We start from the raw sequence: 17576 nt of genomic DNA, 5'->3' as shown, positions 1-17576 counted from the left end.
TGACTTTGTCATAAGTACAAAAGTGTTTCTACGATCAGTTTTCTTGAATGGTTATGTTTGTAGTACAATTAGTGTTTGCATTATATGTATTTTTTAAAAAATACCTTATCCACAATTCTATTTCATTTTTATCAATTTCCAACTTTACCAGTGATTGCCAACAAGAAAGAGTCAAATTGAAACTAGAGTTGCTTAACTAACTGAATAACCTAGGATATTGATTGTAGATACTCAGTTTTTACATTTGTTCTATTTTTTTGTTTGACAATGCAGAATAGACATGAATTGTAAGTTGAATTGAGTCATCAGTCAAACTACAATTACTAAATATGTACTAGTACTTAGTAAGGTATTGTGCTGGGCATCCTGGATTCTTCAGTTTAATTTAACAAATGTTTATTAAGCACCTTCTGTGTACTAGACATTATACCCTGGAGAAGCTTGTATTTTATGGGCAGTGTAGTGTGGTGTATGTCTTTCTTTCTCTTTTCTCTCGGCGCCTGGTTCAGCTCACCTATGAACAGGTTTGGTTTTAGATTGTGATTACCCACAATGATGTTCTTCATCTTTTTAATGAAGATTAATTGTGTACATTTAAAATTTTTTAGCATACAATTAATTGAATTTGCCTTATCCTATACTTATTTAGAAATTTTTGCTTGATAAGGTTTTTTATTGCTGAAAAATCATCCCTATTTATAATTTTATTCTCTTTAGCAATTATAGTAGCAAAAGTATTTTTATTAGGTTAACCAAATATGTATTATTTTTCTACAGGAAGTTGTTGGAAAAATTTTCCAAGCAGACATTGCAGAAAATGCTTTGGTATGTAGTTCATATTCATACCAGTTTAATAATGATGATTGAGTTAGTGATTGGCATTCTGTGAAATGAGTCTCAAACTTTTTTAATCGTAGAAAAACACCTTAGAAACAGAAATACCTACTGTCCGTGTGTTAGCTGATGAAGAATTTCTTCCCTTCAAAGAAAATACATTTGATCTGGTTGTTAGCAGTTTAAGGTTGGCATTTCATTTTTACTTTATTCCTTTTGATTCTCTATCAATTATTCTTGCTACAAAAGTTTAATTTTAAGGGAAGAGCTTTGTACCAGTTCATTGAAAAAATTAATAACTATGAAAATTTGTAGGATATAAAATTAATCCACACATATCAGCAGTTCTGCATAGTATCAGTAGAACCCGGTAGGAAGAGAGAAAAAGAAATTCCGTTTTAAGTAACTACAGAATATATAAAATAATTGGAATCTATCTGCCAAGATACATACAAGAATTTTATAAATAGACCTGTAAAACATAAAGACAGACCTAAATAATTGGGAAAATATTAATTAGAATGTGTAAAATGAATCACTATAATGAAAAATGATATTAAACCTACAACAAGTTACTTTTAAGAACTAGAAAAAAATAATATTCATGTGAAGACAGAAATAAAGCATTGAGAGAAATAATAAAAAGACATAGAAATGAAGGGACCTAGTAGTGCCAGACCTAATTCCCAAAACAATTTGACATTGCTTAAAATAGCTAAAAAAAAAAAAAATAGATCTATTAGTGCAACAGGTTGGATAATCTGGCTTTTCCATAACTAGCTCTTTTTGTCTACAGATATCTTCCGGAACCATTTCTCCCTTTCTGTTATGTACCATATCCCTCCTGCCTTCTGATTATCACCTTGAACACTGTGGGTCTTTTAATTTCAGATTCTCTAATTTAGCAGCTAATTATTACAATTTCTCTATGCATGTTCAGAGTATGTATGTTTCTATGTATTTTTTTCATATTGTTTTTTCCTATATAGGTGGGCCATAGCATTTTCACCAGCATAACCATGCCTACATCCATTTTTATTATTGCCAGGGCATCTTTCCCCACTATTCCTGCCCTATAAAATGTAGAAATTTACAGTATGCTCCCATTAAACAAAAATTATCAGGAAACACTGGTTTAGTAGAAATAGTCCACTGCTAGGAAAGAAGACAATTTCTATCCTCCATTCTATCATGAACCTGCTGTTAACCAGGAACAAGTCACTTCACTTATAGAGCATACAATTTAGATGTGGAAGCAACCTTAGATATAATCCAGCGCAGTCCCTAATTTTACAGATATGGAAACTAATGCCCAGAGAAGCTAAGTGACTTATACAAGGTCACATGGGTAAATAACAGATCCAGGGTTCAAAGACTTCTGTCTCTAAATCTAGTGATCTTCTATCACAACCAAGTTTGCCTGTTTGTAAAATGGAAATAATCATACAGAATCTCAGCTCTAATCCTAATCTTAAGAGGCCTTCTAGTCCAATCTGTATGTAAAAAATAATTCCTACAACATCCCTGGTAAGTGGTCATCTAGTGTCTCTCTCTGCTTAAAGAACTGAGTGGGAACCTACCTCCCAAGGCAGCCTAATTGACTTAGATTTTTGACACCCTGCCTCCCACCACATTAAGATCTTTTAAGTATAAGGTGACATAAATATGGATTTTGTTGTTAGTTATTAAGTAGTTTTTTAATTGTATCTGACTCTTCATGACCCCTTTTGGGATTTTCTTGGCAAAGATATTGGAGTGGTTTGCCATTTCCTTCACCAGCTCATTTTGTAGTTGAGGAAACTGAGGCAAACAGGGTTAAGTGACTTTCCTAGGGTCACACAGCTAGTTAAGTGTCTGAAGCCAGATTTGAACTCACAAAGATAAGTCTTCCTGTCTCCAGACCCTGTACTCTGTGCCCCCTGGCCACCACATTGTTATAGATACATAGTATCTATACTGCTCTTTGAGGGCAGATAACTCTATTTTTGTCTTTGTGGCCTCCACGAACTAGCACAATACTTGTCACACAGTATATGTTGGACTAATGCAACTAAATGGAAAGCACCAAGAAAAATAAATTTGAAATTAAAATTTCAAAAATTAAATTAAATTCAAAAATTAAAATTATTAAAAATAAGTAATAACTTCATTTAGCTCACACTGTAGCAGATGTTAATACTTCCCATCTAAAGTAGACTTATAAAAATTTCTGTCAATTTAGGTTTGTGTTATATATGCTTATTTCTCATTTATGATTTATTAGTAAGAATGATAGAAATTCTTACCTAGATGACTGATTACCTAAGAACATTAAGAGTAGAATACACAAATGACAAACAACAGTGTATGGTGTTTGTTAAATTCTTGCTATATTCTGTCAGTTTCTGATCTAAATATTGGAAAGAACAGTGTCCAACAGGAGGTAGACTTAAATTTTATGTAATATTTTATGTTACTTCTAACATTTTTTAAAGAATAGTAAATTATTTAAAGTCATTGAGTTACCATTCTTAGCAGTAAAATTTTTTAAATTGTATTTTGCCTTTGCTTTGGGATGTTTAGATGTACTAATAAATTGTACTTTTTAACTATTGACACCTATTTGAAAGACCTTTATCAAGTGGAGAGTATTTTTAGAACTGAAATGTATTGTTTTGTTGTTGTAGTTAAAGCGTTTGAACTTGTAAATAAGTCCTTGTTTTTGTAATTTTTCATAACAAGGACTTAGGTAATAGTAGAGCCCTTGCTATTTAAGCTAAGTTTTAGCTGTGGAAGCATTGGGAATTAATTTTCTTATCTTAGCTAATATAGAAACAGGATACTAAGTCACTCGATTTAGATCTGGAAGGGACTTTAGATATCATGTAGTTTAATCCTCCATGTTTGACAAAGGTGCCTTCTCACTCCAAATGCAGCACTATTTCCCTTGTGCCTTACTGCTTCCCATTCCCTAACAGTTTGATGTTGTACAGAATAGAATTTTATGGTTAGAAAGGACCTTAGAGATCATCTCATCAAAGAAAAATTTTAAAGATAAAGGAACTCTACAGAGTTGAGATTGCTTGCCTAAGGGTCACGTACCTAGTCACTAGTAGAGATGGGACTCGAACACAGATTTTCTTTAAAATAAAGTGAGGAGAATTACTAGGATAAAGTTTTAAGTAATTGAAAACTTGAAAGTTGTCCCTATGCCCCTTAAAAAGTATGAGAGCCCCTAGTCAACTTATTGCACCCTAGTTTTAAGGCACTATACTTCAAGATTAACTTTTTTTTACATGAAACTGTTTAACAAATATGTTTTTATATTTCAGTTTGCATTGGGTGAATGACCTTCCTAGGGCATTTAAACAGGTGAGAAAAAATACTGCTATGTCTATTTATTATAGTTTAGTAATACTATTATGGACCCATCATTAAATGTACTATAGTCATTGTAAGTTTTGAGAAATTAATATAGATACACAAACTAAAATAATTTAGTTTAAAATTTGCTTATAGATCAAACGTCTGGAGTGTTATCTTAGAATTAAAATCAGTAAATATTTATCGAGCTAACTATATGCATGGTATTTTAGTAGATGGTCTGAGAGATACTGAGAAATATTAAAAATAGTTCTTAAGATTAAAAACTTAAGGAAATAAAGCATAAATATGTAAAAAGTTATACAATGATATGATAGAAGTACAAGAATATTATAGATCAGTTAAATGATTACTTGCCAAACTAGTAGTAGAAATCATTATTCTCCAAATTTTTTTTGTGGCACATTTCTATCAGTTAAAAAAAAATTGTGCATGCATCCCCAATGCATCTACATTTATTTATTTAGAAATGATAAAAATGGACGGATATGTTGTCCATTGTAATTAAAAAATCAACTTCACAACAATCAGTAACAAGCTTCTGTTAAACCGTAAGTGCTGTGGTAGAAATATTAGATAGGGTTACACAGCAAATATTCTTAAAAATAATTGGAGGAGGTTGTAGTGTTCAAGCTCAATATGTCACTAGTATGATGTGACAGCCAACAAAGCTAATTAAGAGTTGCAACTTCTTCCTTAGGAGAAGTATAACTTCTAGAAATAAGAGAGGTGATGGTCCTATTATACTTTTCTCTAGACATAGCTTGTCTTTGGAAGTATTGTATTGGTTCTGTGTGATGTGGTTTAAGAACACCATTGATAAGGTAGAGAATATCCAGAGGAGGGGCCAAATCATACGATGGTAGGTTGAAAGCACTGGGCCTCTTTAATCAGGAGAAGAGAAGACTTAAGCAGGGCAGAGAGGAACATGACAGCTCTCTTCAAGTATTTGAAGGGCTCTTATATGGAAGATGGATTAGACTTGTCCTGATAGGACCAAGAGGACTGAACAAGGAACAATGGATGGAAGTTGCAAAGAGGCAATTTAATCTAGATATGAGGACAGTTTCCAAAATGTTAGGGTTATCCCATCCCAAAAATAGAATGGACTTCTTTGGGAGGTAGAGGGTTCCCACTTCTTGGAGGACTTAAGACGAAAACTGACTGATCACTTGCTGAATATATTGTAGTGGGGATTCTGTTTGGTCATGTAACTTTTGGACCCTGTAACTCCTAATGTAAAATTCTTTGATTCTGTGAATTATATACATTAGAAAACTTAGAAAATTAGAAATTAAAAAGGGATAAAATAATGATGAAAGAATCTATAGTGAGCCAGTGGTGTTTATTGAGTAGAAGGCTGACATGAGCTGACCTGCACTGAAGGAAAATCACTTTGCAGGCTGTGGATTAAAGAGGGGAGAGTAGAGGCAGAAGGGTCAATTAAGGGGCTATGTTAATTGGTGTCTATGTGAACAGAGAGAAGGGGATATGCAAGAGATGTGTAGGAAAAGATGAAAAGATCTGCAAAGTTGGGTGATTAACAGGGAAGTTAGAAAGATGTGGGTTTGAGCAGAAGGGTAATATAAACAGGTCTGTCGATCACAACTCATCCATATCCACTTGCCCTTTGCAAATTACGCTCTCCCTTGAAAGTGAAAAACATAACTGTTATTCACTGGTCATTGCAATAACACAGATCCCACCCTGTGCCTGCCAGTCACAAGGTTATCTATACAGGGCTTCTTAAACTTTTTCCACTCACAACCTCTTCATTACTTCTTAAGCTGTGGGTGGGGAAACCTACAGTTTAAGAAGTGCTGAATTCTGTGGGTAAGTGGTGGGTGGGAATATTTCCAGTGATACCTGATTCCAGCCTTTGTGGCTGGTTAGCAGTTAGATTATAACTTTTCTTTGGGGCCTACAGTAGATTCAGAGGTGTGGCATTGGGAGCTTTGGATTTTTGCTGGGATATTCCTGGAACTCTTCCCTTTGGGGTTCCTTTCAGGAAGTAATCAGAAGATTCTTTACTTTGCTCCCAGTTCTAAAAACCTCGGGCATTTTTCCTTTGTGATTTCTTGACATATAATATACAGGCTTTTTAAAAAGTCGTTTTTAGGGAGTCCAAATTTATTAAAACAGTTGCTAGATTCTAGGTACTGTGCTTGGTGTGGAGATACGGAGATTAAAAATCAGTCCTTCCCCTCCAACAGTTTCTGTTCACTCAGGTGATACAATGTGTGCATATAGAAGCAGTACAAAATAAATACAAGATGATTTTGTAGAAGAAAGCACTGGGAGCTGAGAGGAAGGCGGCACTTAAGCTGAGCTTTGAATGAAATGAGAACCTGTAAGAGGCAGAGGTGAAGAGGAGTGGCTCCCAGAGCCACGACAGGGAGAGGGAGAGGAGTGTTCTAGGACAAGAGCTGAAGAAGGGGGGTGTGGCTGATTCATGAAAGGAATCATGTGTGGTAAAGCTGCAAAGGGGGATCATAGCCAGGTTGTGAAAGATGTTTACTTTGTAGTCTGTATTTTGACTATAGGGGCAATAGGAAGCAGCTGGAGTTTATTAAGCAGGGGAATGACATGGTCAGACTTGTACTTAAAGCACAGAAACATCATTTTGGCAGCTGTGTAGAGGGTTAATTGGAGTAGAAAATGAGGCAGAGCAACCAATTAGGAGGTCATTGCACGTTCAAGGAAGAAGTGATAAAGGACTGAACTAATGTTGTAGCCATTTGAGCAGAGTGGAATAGATGGATATGAGAGACTAGACAACTGATTGGATTTTTGTAGAATGTGAGAGAATAAGGAGTCAGTCTGGATTATTGGAAGGATGATGGAGTCCTTAACAGAAACCAGGAGGTTTGGAAGAGGGGCAGGTTTGTGGGGAATGAAATGAGCTGTTTTGGACATGTTGAGGTTGAGATACCTTTGGGACATCCTTTTCCAAATCTTCAATAGGCAGTTGATGATATAGTCCTGGGGATGAGACTAGGGCTGATCTGAGAGACATCTGCAGAGAGCTGACAGATGATTAAACCAGTGGGAACTGGTGAGAGTATAAAGAGAAGAGGAAACAGCACAGAGCCACCTGTGCTTTGGGGACAGGATGTGGATGATAAGCTTGCAGGAGACTGAGAAGGCATGGTCACATAGGTAGGAGAACCAAGAGAGAGTTGTGTTGTGAACTAAAAAGGCTCAGGAAGGGTTAAGGGACTTTCCTTCTGTCAAATGAATAGGTAATAAATGATAGAGCTGGGATTCGAAATCAGGATGCCACAGTGTTTTTTCCACTGTGTGATGGTAATTAACAGATACTGTAAAGAGAAATGTGGTAGTTAACAGAAATAGAGAAGCCAGGATGGAGAGATGGCTTTGGGGAAAGATGACAAGTTGTGTTTTTGTTCTTTTGTTCAGGAGGAGGGGAAGCTCAGTTTTTAAAATGACCTGACACTGCCCTCTAGTGAGAGCTGTGTATATTCAAATTATGCCAGCCACCTTCTGAATAAGCATTTAAACAACATCAGTCTTAAAGAGTAGGAAATCATGGATATCATGATAGGAGTCTATTATCCACAAAGGGGAGAGCTCTTCAAATCTTAGTCTGTTCTCAGATACTCTGATTTCATCACTGAGCCAGGGAATGACATTCTACTAAAAAAGGGACACGGGTTTGGGGAGGGTGGCAGGAGAACAGAACCTTTTGTCCCTTTAGAGTTTGGGTAGAGTGCCTGCTTATACCAGGGTGATGCCAAAGATGTAGGAAAACCCCAGAAAGATGCTGAGCTTGGCAGTCTTCTGCAACAGTTTGTTGAATGTCTAACTCCAGAACTGTGTCTCATGTGAAAAGGTCATGGGAATGGTGAACAAAGGTAGCAACATCCTGGTTATGTAGCATGTGGCCAGGATGCTAAAGATTAGGTAGGGCAGGAGGAACAGGGTATTGTAGAATATGTAGGAGAAAGTGGGACCATTGAGAACAGTGAGAGTAACCAGCCTCTCTATCCAGTTCTGTCTCCCTGGTGTTGAAGTTTGACCTTGGAGCTGAAAGCTAAATGGATGATGTAGACCAGTGTCAGGATGGTCAAGGATCCCACCTGGAGAACATAGATAAGAATAATAGCCAGTGGAACAAAGGGGATAAGAATGTCCAGGTTTCTGAAAGCTATATATTTGAATCCAGTACTTCTGGTGTAGAGAGAATTGGACACCAAAGAAAGATGAGGCCAGGTGTTTCATCTTGAGCATAGATGAGTAATAGAGACAGTGCTGATGTAGCCCATTGTGTAGAGGAAGATGCTATCTTGCAGCTCCAGGACATCCTTTCCCAGCATGTGGTCATCGTTCTTCATGTTGTCAGTGCCCTTAGAGGAATTGTAGTAGGTGCTGATGTGCTGCTCTACAGCACCCACAAAGTCATGTTTGAACTGCAGGGAGCCGTGGGGCCAACGTGTGCTCAGGGCCATGGGGGTGAACAACATGCCAAACCGCTGCTGGCCCTGCAGCCATTCTCCTACTTGATCACAGCCAGCTCCCTAGTTGGAGTTTTCACTGGCTCAGTGTTTGAGGGGATAGTTGATGAAAACACTTAGCAAGTAGTTAAAGCTATGGAGCTTGGGAAAAAGATAAAGGCTGACAAAACAGACTTGGGAGCCGTATACAACATAATGTAGTAGGAAAGCTTTGGATTTGGAGTCAGAGAGTGTGGCTTTCTGTCCCAGCTCTTGTCTTTTATTAGCTCTTTGGCTGTGGGCAGGTCACTTACTACTTCACCTCACAGGGTTCTGTGGAAAGTGCATTGTTTTATAAAGCACAGTATAATGTGAAATTACTATTACACTCCAAGTATGGCTGAAGTGTCTAAGAAAGTGTACAAGAAGAAAAAAAAAACAGAACAAACCTTAAGAGTAACTTTATTTAGTGGGAAGAAAGAGGCAGAGTCAAAAAAAGGTGGCTGTCAAAGCAGTTGTCAGGAGCCAGGGGAGTATGTATTTGATGTGCTCTGAATATTGCTCTTTAGTATTTTAATAAGTTAAATGCAAGTTGTTTATCTTGACTAGGAAGTTGATGTTATGAACCCTGTCTTAAAGTAGGATCTCCCTTCCTTATTAAAATCAAAATATTTTCAAATACGTTACCACATTCCAGAATATAGTTTGAACTATCAAGGATTGAAAATTTTGAGTAAAAATGTGGTTATCCAGTTTCCTTCTGATATTGATCTGCTAGAGTCATTAGTTGGAAATTATTTTTAAAGGCAGGAAAATAATCAGTGAGAGAGCTTCTTTTCAGTTAAAAGATAGAAGTATCCTCTTTTGTGTTTCCGATCATGCAGTGTTTAAATGTACAAATGACTCTACTCCTGGCTATGTGATGGCTGCGTGAATGAATTGCACAGCAGTAGTTGTCATTTACATGTAAAAGTTATTGATTAGAACATCAGATCATTTAATGTATTTGCCATTACTCCATATGTGAGTGATAATTAAGTGAGATATTAGATATTAGAGTGAGATATTAAATTGTTGCATGCATAAATAAATTTACTGTATTTGCCCTCTAAATTAATCCAGAAATGTAGAATTAATTTTGGGATCAGTACTTATTCTGAACAGATTTTTTTTTTTGCCTTACAGATTCATTATGTTTTAAAACCAGATGGAGTATTTATTGGTGCAATGTTTGGAGGGGATACACTCTTTGAACTTCGATGTTCTTTACAATTAGCAGAACTGGAAAGAGAAGGAGGATTTTCTCCACACATATCTCCTTTCACTGCTGTCAGTGATCTGGGCCATCTGCTAGGAAGAGCTGGTTTTAACACACTGACTGTGGTAACTATTAAGAATGAAAATCAAGTAACCCATCACTTGTGTAACTCAGAAACAACTAAAAATTTTTCTTGATTTTGAAGGACTATTGGAGATACTAATGTTATTATTCAAATTCCAAGTATCACAATTTTCATTAAAAAAAAAACTTATCATCACTTAATAGAGCTCTAAGGATTTAATTTATAATCTGTGCCTAGGTAATTCACTTTTAAAAAGCAGCATAAATGCAATTGCCCTTCTCTCAGAAAAGATGATAAGTTCTAGGAATAGGGGGGAAAGCCCTTCTGAGCAGAGGCACAGAGAGATGTGTTAGAGGTCAAAAACTAGCCTAGTTTTGTTGGAGCATAGATTATTTGGAGAAGAGTTAGAGATAAGCCTGTAAAAGTACAATTATACCAGAATGTGGAAGGTCTTAAATGTCTGGCAGAGTTTTAACTTTTTTTTATCAGTAAAGAGCTACTGAAATTTTTTGTATAGAGGAAGTAACATGACTAGTATGAATGATAGTTTGTAGTTTGTAAAAATTTATTAAGTGCCAGACACTCTGCACTGGGGAGACAAAAAGAGGCAAAAGACAGTCCCTGCCCTCAAGGAGCTCACAGGCAAATGGGGGAGACAACAAGGAAATATATGTACAAACAAGCTATATACAGCTATATAAATATACTGTATACAAGCTATAGAAATAATATACATTATTTCTTATTTACAGAAATAATTAACAGAGGGAAGGCACTAGAACTAAGAGGAATTCAGAAAGGCTTCCTTTGGAAGATGGGATTTTAGTTGGGACTTAAAGGAAGCCGGGGAAATCAGTAGGTGGAGATGAGAGAAAGAACATTTCAGTTATGGGGGACAGTCAGAGAAAATGCCTAGAGCCTGGAGATGGAGTTTCAACAGCCAGAAAGCCAGGATAACTGTATTGAAGAGTACATGTGGAGCAGTAAGGTGTAAGAAGACTGGAAGGCATGTAAAGGGCTTTGAATACCAAACAGAGCATTTTGTATTTGATCCTAGGGGTGATTGGAAGCCACTGGAGTTTAGTCAAGAGAGGGGTGATGTGGTCAGAGCTGTGCTATAGGAAAATCACTTTAGTGGCTAAATGAAGACTGGATTGGAGTGGGGAGAGACTTGACCCTGGTACACTCACCAGTAGGCTGTTGCTGTATTCCAGATAATGCATGGTTGAAGTCAGCAGGCCTTGCCAGTAGATTGGAAGTGGGGGCAAGGGTGGGGGAGGTGAGAAATTATGAGGAGTTGAAGATGACTCCTAGCTTTTGAACCTGAGTTTCTAGGAGGATGATATTGCCTTTTACAATAATAAGGAAGGTGGGTGGGGAGGATTTAGGAGGAAAGATAATGAATTTGGTTTTGGTAGTTGGAAATGTGAGATTGGAGGTCAACAGAGAGGTTAGGGAGCAGGAAACGTAGATTTGAGAATCCTCAGCATAGAGATGATAATTAAATCTGTGGAAGCCAACTTCACTTAGTTCACCAGGTGAAATAGTATAGAACGAGAAGAAAAGAGGGCCCAGGACAAAATCCTGATTAAGATTATTCAGATTCTTTGTTGTAATAATCTTTATATTCAGTGTATATAAAGCATATATAACTACTTAATGTTTTCAAAAGTCAGTTTCTGAGATTTATGTGAAGGGTGGATTGGAAAAGAAAGATTTGAAGTGAGTAGTCCTGGTAAAAGGCTATAGTCATGAGACAGAAGAAATTTGAACTAAAATGCTGCTATAGTTTGGGACTAATTGCTGTATGCATCTTTTTAGCTCCTGAGGGAAAACCCCCCCACTATTACAGTTCAGTACAATAATTGATGTTTATCATGGGTTCCCAACTAGTCCGTTTTTATGTACTGCTTGATCTCTAAACTTAATCCAATTAATCCCAAAGCTTTCTCTTTCTCAAAGGTCTCTTCCTCTTTTCCCCCTTCTCTTTCTATTTTTCTGTCATTCCTTTCTTCTCCTTTCTTCCTTTTTCTCTGCTCCTTCCTTTCTGATTATTTTCAGTGGTTCCACACCAGGCATATATGATGAGTAACTGCTCCTCATTCCTTAGTCAGTGATTTGTATTATATGGACATCCTCTCTCAGGTATGACATTTTGAGAGGGATATTGACAATTAGTGATCATTTATTTAAGTGTATACAGTAAGCTAGGCACTGGGGTTACAAATATGAAAGTGAAAGACTGTCTTCAGGGAGCTTACTGGTGGGGGCATTCAGTGTCTTCATGAATATGTACAAGTTGTTTTTTTTTTAAGGCAGTTGGGGTTAAGTGACTTGCCCAGGGTCACACAGCTAGTAAGTGTCAAGTGTTTGGTCTGAGGCCGGATTTGAACTCAGGTCCTCCTGACTTCAGGGCCGGTGCTCTATCCACTGTGCCACGTAGCTGCCCCTAAGTTTGTTTTTTTTAAGAGAGGAAGACTGGAAGATAGGAAAGTTTTCTTAAAAGAGTGTAGTACTGAGCTGAGCCTTGAAGTTTGAGCTTGAGCCAGGATTCTAAGAAATAAAGGTGAAGAGGGAGAGTGTTCCTGGCCTGAGGGGACTTCCTCAGCAAAGGCACTTAGGCAGAAGATGGAGTGACATGGATATGAAACAGAAAATTGACTGATTTCGCTGGAGCAGAGTGAGTGAGGTGGAGTTATATATATACATATATATTATATTACATATATATTATATATACTTAGCCTGAGAAAATTATCTAGAATCAGATTTCAAAGGGCGTTAAATGCCAGATAGAGAAGTTTTTATCTATTCCTAGAGGTATCAATGAATTACTGAAGATTCTTGAGCAAGGATGTGCCATTGGTTAGATCTCTGCTTTAGGAATATTCATTTATAGCTCAATGGAGGATGCATTGGAGAGAAGAGAGACTGGATATAAGAAAACAAAGTTTTTACAATAGTCCAGAGGAAAGATGGTGAAGCCTGAATTGGGGTATTGTGGGTAGAGAGGAGACTGGTGAGAAAAATATTCAGAAGGTAGATTTAACAGCACTTGACAACTGATTGACAAGCTGGATTATATCCAGAGAAGGGCAACAAGGATTGGTGAAAGGTATAGAAACCATATCAGTTTTTGATGGAATTAAAAAAATTGTGGATATGGAGCTCAATAGTTCACCTCAGCAAGCACTTAGTAATCTACTGTTTGTTGTGACATGAACATACAAAGACAAAAACCCCCAAAAAGATTGCTCCTTAGGGAGGGATACATGTAAATAAATAGGTACATGCAAGATAACTTCAGAAAGGAGAGAGCACCAAGAACTAGAGTATCGGGAAACGTTTCCTATAGGAAATGATAGCTCAGCTGATCTTTGAAGGAAAGTAAAAGGCAGTGATGAGGAGGACTGATGTGGGGCCAGGGGAGTAGAGGAGGGCATAAGGGCTAGATTGAGAACAGCTCAGAAGAGTAAAGCCTAAGTGTGCATGTGACAGCTATCTTCATGTATTTGAAAAACAATCCTATGGCATAGTATTAGACTAATTCAGACCTAGAGGATATAACAAGACCCCTGGATATCAGATTTGGCCCAGTGTAAGGAAGGAAAAACTACTTAACAGAGCTCTTGCCAAATGAAATAGGCTTCTTTTTAAAAGTCCATTCTCTGTTTCTTGAAATGTTTTAGTGGCGGTTGAATGACCACCTACCACAAATGTTGTAGAGAGGTTTTCTTCAATAAGTAGGTGATCTTATAAGATGACCTCTCAGTTCCTTCTAAAGTTAAGGAAATTCTCTTAAAGGTCAACATGATATTTTCTCCTTTTTTTTCAAATAGGATACTGATGAAATTCAAGTTAATTTTCCAGGAATGTTTGAGGTGATGGAAGATTTACAAGGTAAGGGACATTCTTTTAAAGTAATCTTTGATTTGTTATGTTTTGTTTTATATAGCCTCATGATAATTGAACTAGGACTGAAGCATTACAATCCTTTTTATCTTACTTAGCCTTTCAGAAATTGATTCAGAAATAACAAATGATGGCTTTTTTAAGAAAGAAATTAATCTGTATGTGTTCTCTGTAGCTAGAAATTACTTCAGTATTTTGTATATATTTGATAATTATTTATCTGTGTATTGTTGTATCTCTCATCTCTGATAGAATGTAATCGCCTTCAGGGAACAGGGACAGTTTCACTCTTGTCTTCATGTCCCTCACACCTTACACCTTTGTTCTGGCACAAAGGCACTTTATAAATGTTTGTTGTATCGAACTTATGATTTTGGTATGCAATTTTTAATATGCTAAATTTTTTACTTAACCAGGAGACCACTATTTTGGAACTTGGGAAATTGTCAGCAATTTAAGGATAAATAGTTAATACCTCAGACTTATTTCCCCTTTTACAATTTTCAAAGTACCTTAAAATAGATTATCTCATTTGAGCCTTACCACAGCCACTGAACTAGGGAGAGTAGGTATTATTCCCATTTATAGTTGAAACTGAGGCTGAGAAATGACTTATCTTTTTTGAAATGGGTAAAGCTGAGACTTAAAATTTAGGTCTTCTGACTCTACTTATTAGACTTTTTTTTTTTTTGACCCTACCTTGCATTCATTATGTCTATCTTTTCTGAATGTAGAACTTTATTGTCTTGAAAGTAGATTTCTAAAACCAGAGAAATATTGGTGCTTAGAGGCCTTCCAACTATTTTTCATTTTCATACAATTTTTAAAAAATCTAGAACAGTCTCAGCACATGTGCACAAGTTGGTATGCAGGCTATGTTTTATTGATACACAGACTTAATTGCCACTCATTAGAATATAAGCTTCCCTATTAGAATGTAAGCATGAGTAGGGATTGTTTCATTCTTTCTATTTGTGTCCCCAGCACCTATTATGGTTCTTCTGTATCTTCTGACTTGAGAGTTAGCAGTCCCCCAGAGTTAGCAGTCACCCTTCAATCCTGATTTAGTGCAGCACTTCTTAAATTATGGATCACAACACTATTGCAAAAAATTTGGCAACAGTAAAGAGGTTTCTGAATGTACAACCAAAAATTAATTTAAAAAATCAAACGTGTAACAAATCTGAGGTGTTTCCAGTAGCACTTCATGGCAGCCTGAGTTCTGAACACACAGCATGCTCACTTTGCATTGTGCATGTCATCATGCCACACAGTGCCAACAAATGCTGCCCAAACGTGAAAAGGGGTCGGGAATGGAAAAAGTTTAAGAATCCCTGGTTTAGTGCAAAAAAAGTTTTGGAGTCAGAAAACTCGGGTTTGAATCTGGTGCTTTTTATAAACTACTGTCTGTGGACAAGTCAATTCCCCTTTCTAGGTCTAATTTGGAGGAGTTGGTTTAGATGATCTCTAAAGTCCCTTCCAGTACTAAATACTATGATATTGTGATCCTTCAGCTGGTAATTTGTAGCATGGTTAAAAATAGTAAAAACTATTTTTGAAATACAGTAAATGTTCTCAAAAGACTACCTGTGTCTCCTGTCCATGCCTGTAACCGCACCTACCATCACCTCCCCAACAAAGTAAATGAGTTAGAACCTTGGCATAATACTTAAAAAATTTCCAAGAGATTTAATTGTGACTTAACTTGAACATACTATTTTATTTGAAGGAATCATGTTTGTTGACTATCTTTTTGTTGTTATTTGTCTTCATTTGAGATGGCTTTAGAGGTTCTTTTCATTTTTATTCAGCATAGTATAGTACCTTATGACCTTATTTAGCATAGTATATGTGTAGTACCTTCTGAGAGTCATCTTGGTGGAATGGATGGAATACTTCATTCTATCTTCTTCTAGTCAGGAAGACCTAGATTCTGATCCCACCTATGACGTTTACCAGCTATGTGACCATGAGAAAGTTCTTAACTTCTGTGAAAGCCTAAGGAAATTCTCTAATATTTAGGTGTCAAGTTATAGTAGACAGGTTATGCTCTGTATTCAGGAAGCTAATTCAAACTAGTGAAATCACAGGTTATTATATTTACCACCATAAGCTTTGGAGGGTTCACATTCCTAAGAGTATCAAAACTTGTGTTGAAGATTAACTATAGTATTGATATTCTTATATAAAATAAGGGACATACACTTTTATCTAGGTCTTCAAATTGGTTTTAGAAACTTTTGCATTGTTTTTGTCTTTTTTCCATGGGAATGTTGGTGTGTCTTATGTGAATTGCCATTATTATTTCACAGAAAAAAGTCCAGATTAATTTTTACAAAACAAGTACTCAACAGCTGATGAATGAGTGGGAGTTTGGAGGTTTTCACAGTAGTTTTAAGGTAAGTTCACTTATATTCTAGACAATACATTGAAGTATTGTTCATGTGAAACCATTAGCAAATGAAGAAATACTTTTCTTAAGTGTTTTTGAACTTACCTTAAAAGAACTATGAAAGTCTTAAACATTCACCTGATTACTATATTTTCCTTTGTCACAAAATACAGGGCAAGTCAAAAGTCCCCATGCTTCCCCATTAAGCTATTTTCAACACAGCTACACAGGAACCCTGTATATAATAAATCATATTTATATCAGAATACAAGTGTGGTGATTTCAGCAAATTCTAGTATATTGGTAGAACTAAAAAATCTTAAAGCTCTCAGCTTTTAATAGTCTATGAATATAAGCAATCATGTCTATTATCTTAAAGAATTTTTAAAATTTTAATTTCAGTATGGAAAAATATTTGTCTTTGTAAAAAATTGAGTTTGCTTACATCTAATATGTTTGATTGCCATGTTAGAAAGCCAAACACAAAGCAGATTGCCACTTGCAGTAAAAAAAAAACTTTAAATATGAATAATATTTTATCTGTAATAACCAGATATTAATGAGAACAGAATTCATTATGAATGCTTCCTGTTTTGAATATATTCATATAGAGAATTTGAGAGTGGTAGCTTTTTTGAGGTTTTTTGTGTGTGTTTTTATTAGAAAGGAGATTTGTTTTTTCATTAGCAAATGAATTTTTAATTAATGATAATTGATCTGCCAGTTAGTATAATTGTAATTGGCTTTGAATTACTGCTGTTTCAGCTCCTGAGGATTCTGGATTCTCTTTTTTAAAAAGTAATATCAAAGGCTTGCTGTGGGTGGGGGGGACTATCGAGAAGCTTTTCTGGGTAAGAAAGAGAAACAACACTTAGCCTTAGTAGCTGACCTGATGGTGTATAATAAAGCCACTGAAACCGAGGAAATAGCTGAGCTGATTCTGACCTACAATAAAAAAATTGTTGAATTAGAAATGTTGGAAAGTTTGTGAAGGAAGTGACCACCCCATTTTAGAATTTGCAGTAGAATTTCACATGCATCCTAGTTTGAGGGAGAACAGATTTCCGATGTTCAGCAAAAGGATAAGTGGGATCTCATGCCTCAAATTTTACAGAGAAAATCAACCCATGAAGCATAAGCTCTCAAAAATGGAATTTTGCAAATGTAAAGAGAAGTCATTCCAATAAGGAAAAAAAGAGGGACTCTAAAGAGATGAGTATAGATGAACAGGAAACTCATCAGCCAGCTTATATTGCAAAAAGAAAGTACAGGAGATGC

At 36.2% G+C, this 17576-nt stretch overlaps 1 protein-coding gene and 1 pseudogene across 1 annotated transcript in view; one reads left to right on the top strand and one right to left on the bottom strand.

Moving 5' to 3' along the window:
• Positions 1-17576, top strand: part of NDUFAF5 (NADH:ubiquinone oxidoreductase complex assembly factor 5) — a 33987-nt gene that overhangs the window by 10384 nt on the left and 6027 nt on the right. Inside the window, 5 exon segments of the mRNA XM_027840388.1 lie at positions 778-825; positions 918-1021; positions 4146-4185; positions 9837-10034; positions 13834-13894. Of these exon segments, the coding sequence (XP_027696189.1) occupies positions 778-825; positions 918-1021; positions 4146-4185; positions 9837-10034; positions 13834-13894 (451 nt within the window).
• On the bottom strand, positions 7912-8666 carry LOC114026553 (annotated as a pseudogene).

This window comes from Vombatus ursinus, unplaced genomic scaffold (genome assembly GCF_900497805.2).
Source record: "Vombatus ursinus unplaced genomic scaffold, bare-nosed wombat genome assembly UNPS02014841.1, whole genome shotgun sequence".
NCBI lineage: Eukaryota > Metazoa > Chordata > Mammalia > Diprotodontia > Vombatidae > Vombatus > Vombatus ursinus.
This window is presented reverse-complemented; position numbering and strand designations above follow the sequence as displayed.